Here is a 2,970-nt window from a genome sequence, read left to right on the forward strand (position 1 = left end):
TTTGATTTGTGACCCAGACATTTTTCGTTTAATCAATTGATGATATATTAAACAGCTGTATACTACTGTTGCCTTTATGTAAGCCCTTCGATTAGTTTTATGTATATTTATTTGATTTCTTAAGTTGGCTAATTTGGTATGGTTAAAATAGGATTAAATTTTCTATTAAAAAACTTTAATTTTTCAAAAAAAATAAGGATTTTCTGAACTAATTGGATCTGAGCGTCACTGTTGAGTCTTATGTAGACAACACGCGCGTCAAGTGTATAAATTATACTTCTGGTACCTTTGTTAACTATTGTATTCTTTTCGAATATTTTTTGGAACGTATAAATACACATCAACTTTGATTTCTATATATAACATTATACACATGTATAATAAGGTTTAATCAAGTTTGATAAAGTGATGCAAGTTTGAAGAATTAGTGAGAGTGTTTGAATGGTGCGAGTTGGCCATGGTTTCAAGACAAATAAAATAAAATCACAAAAATACTGAACTCAGAGGAAAATCAAATCAGAAAGTCCCTGAACACATGGCAAAATCAAATGACAAAACACATCAAAAACTAATGGACAACAACTGTCATATTCCTGACTTGGTACAGGCATTTTCCAATGTAGAAAATGGTTAATTAAACCTGGTTTTATAGCGCTAAACCTCTCACTTTGTACGACAGTCTCATCAAATTCCGTTATATTTACAATGATGCGTGAACTAAACAGACATCATAAATAAAATAGTCAAAATATGGGTACAGCAGTCATCATTGTGTTACAAGGAACCAGCAGCGGAACCTTATTTAGGGTTTTATTAAATTGTTATTTTTCCAAACATACAGTGGATCCAAATTAGGTCTTCTTTATACCTTGTTAAATATTAAAATAGAAAATTATTTAATCTAACGACAACTTTAACTATGATAATTTTTTTGCAAAATTTCATAAAAGGTAGATGAACAAATGGAAGACTTTTATAACACTCTCTTTGGTCCACTTCCTTTAAAACATTGCAGAAGTTACATCTGAATTCCTATTATATTCATATTTACTTTTTAAAATCCACAGGAATATCTAATGGTCATAATCCCTCTACGATTCCAATTTTATTCAGTGGTAAACGTCATTGTACTGAAATTTCAAAAGAGTGTTAAAGTGTCCCTGCTCAAAAACATAGATGAAACAGACATACAGCTATTCATGCGTATCAAACTATATATAGGTTACATTAATTTAGTGATGATCAACTCACGTACATCAATGAAAGTGACTAATCAGGGAAACAATCAGTACGTGAGAAATTAACTTAAAACAGGAGCAAAACAGGGTGCGTGTACACACACACAGATAATATATGTGTACGTCCTGTTTTTTACAGCATGTTCAAATGTACAAACAACGGGAAACATTTACAGACTTGACTTTTACAGTTTGTACTAATGTTGTTCTGAAAAGGATGACGTACTGATTACATTCATATTATTTAAACTCTCGTATAAGAATAGTTTTTATTGGCAATAATACCACATCTCGTTATCATGTGTCAATCCTTTTTTTTTATTTACACTTTTTTTACTAAGTTTACATTTTCAGCAAATCAATTGTTCTTTTTCACGCAAAGACAGGGAGATTGTCTAGCAACTTTGACATCCTTGATATTTACAGTTTGTCCTGAAAAGGTCATTCATTTTAATACACATATATTTATAGAGAAGTGTGATCAGTTCGAGAAAAAAAACCAATTGCTTATCACACAGACGACAATACCTTGGATTAAAAAAACACCAAAAAATGATTTCATGAAACCCTTTATTGAAAAAAAAAGATTGAGCAATTAAAAAAACTAGCTAAAGTTCGATGGTAAAAATGATATAAAACACTTAAAATAAAAAAATATAAAGTAACAAAATAACCCTATCGATTTATTTCATTTATTCAATTTCTCAAAAGGTTCAATTCATCTTTGTATGTTTACCAAACTCGCAGATCGTGAGTAAGATAACAGTGACTTAGTTCTACATAATTAGCTCGCTAAAATATCTACACACAACGTTAGAACTTTGAGTTCATAGAACATATGTGTCCTTCTTTCTTCACCAGTTCATATTCATTATTGAAAACCAGATCGCTCTTTCACTTCCATGAACTCAGTGCCATTTCAATTATTTGTTTCAATAGTCAGTAAAAATGCGATTTCTTTAAATGAAGCAACTCTGTATTTAACAGATATACTAAAGTTCGTGTCTTGTCAATTAATACATCTTGATGTGTTTAAAAGTCTCGTCGTTTAAATGATAACTACTCTTCCAAGTCAAAACTGTTCCAAATCTTTTTATCACTTCCTTCCATTCTTTTCATCTTGGCATCTATTGTAATAAAGAGTCCTTTGTTTTTCAACATTTGAATTGTTGCTTTACATCTTGCATGCATTGCATACGCCAGCGCTGTTCGTCCTTTATTGTCTATTGCATTTATATTTGCTTTGTTTGCTAGTAGTGTGGAAATTATCTCAAGTTTCTCGTGAACGTCCTGATCGCGTGTAAATAATTTACATGCGATCATCAGTGGCGAGGTTCCTGCGTCTGTACAGAAGTTCACGTCATGTCCACCTTGTATCAAAATTTTAGCCAATTTAAATTTTCCAGATTCCAATGCCCATAATAACTTATTTTCCATTTTTGTTTGAAAGTTATCGAAGGATATATTGTTATACTGAAGCTTCTTTTCTAGGTATGAGTTAACAATTGCTCTTAGGTACTTTATAGTAATTTGAAATGTTGTGATCAATAACGTCATATCGTGAAAGGTTGCCGATTGGTTAGATGCAAATTACCGCTGTTGATTCATTTTCACACTAAATTTATTCACGAAGTAGATGATTCCATAATGTTAATTTTGCTATAGCTATTGGTTATCTTTTTTTTACAAATATATCTTGAGAAGAAAAAGCTAATGATATCATAGAAAGAAG

The 2,970-nt window shown here is 30.9% G+C and overlaps 1 protein-coding gene across 1 annotated transcript; it reads right to left on the reverse strand.

Annotated features, from left to right (window-relative positions):
* Positions 1–2,297: 2,297 nt before the first annotated feature.
* LOC139494446 (ankyrin repeat domain-containing protein 34B-like) lies at positions 2,298–2,675 on the reverse strand. Its single transcript, XM_071282608.1, has one exon. It carries the CDS (start codon positions 2,673–2,675, stop codon positions 2,298–2,300), a length of 378 nt encoding a protein of 125 aa, XP_071138709.1.
* Between the last annotated feature and the right edge of the window lie 295 nt (positions 2,676–2,970).

This window comes from Mytilus edulis, chromosome 11 (genome assembly GCF_963676685.1).
Source record: "Mytilus edulis chromosome 11, xbMytEdul2.2, whole genome shotgun sequence".
Classification (NCBI taxonomy): Eukaryota; Metazoa; Mollusca; class Bivalvia; order Mytilida; family Mytilidae; genus Mytilus; species Mytilus edulis.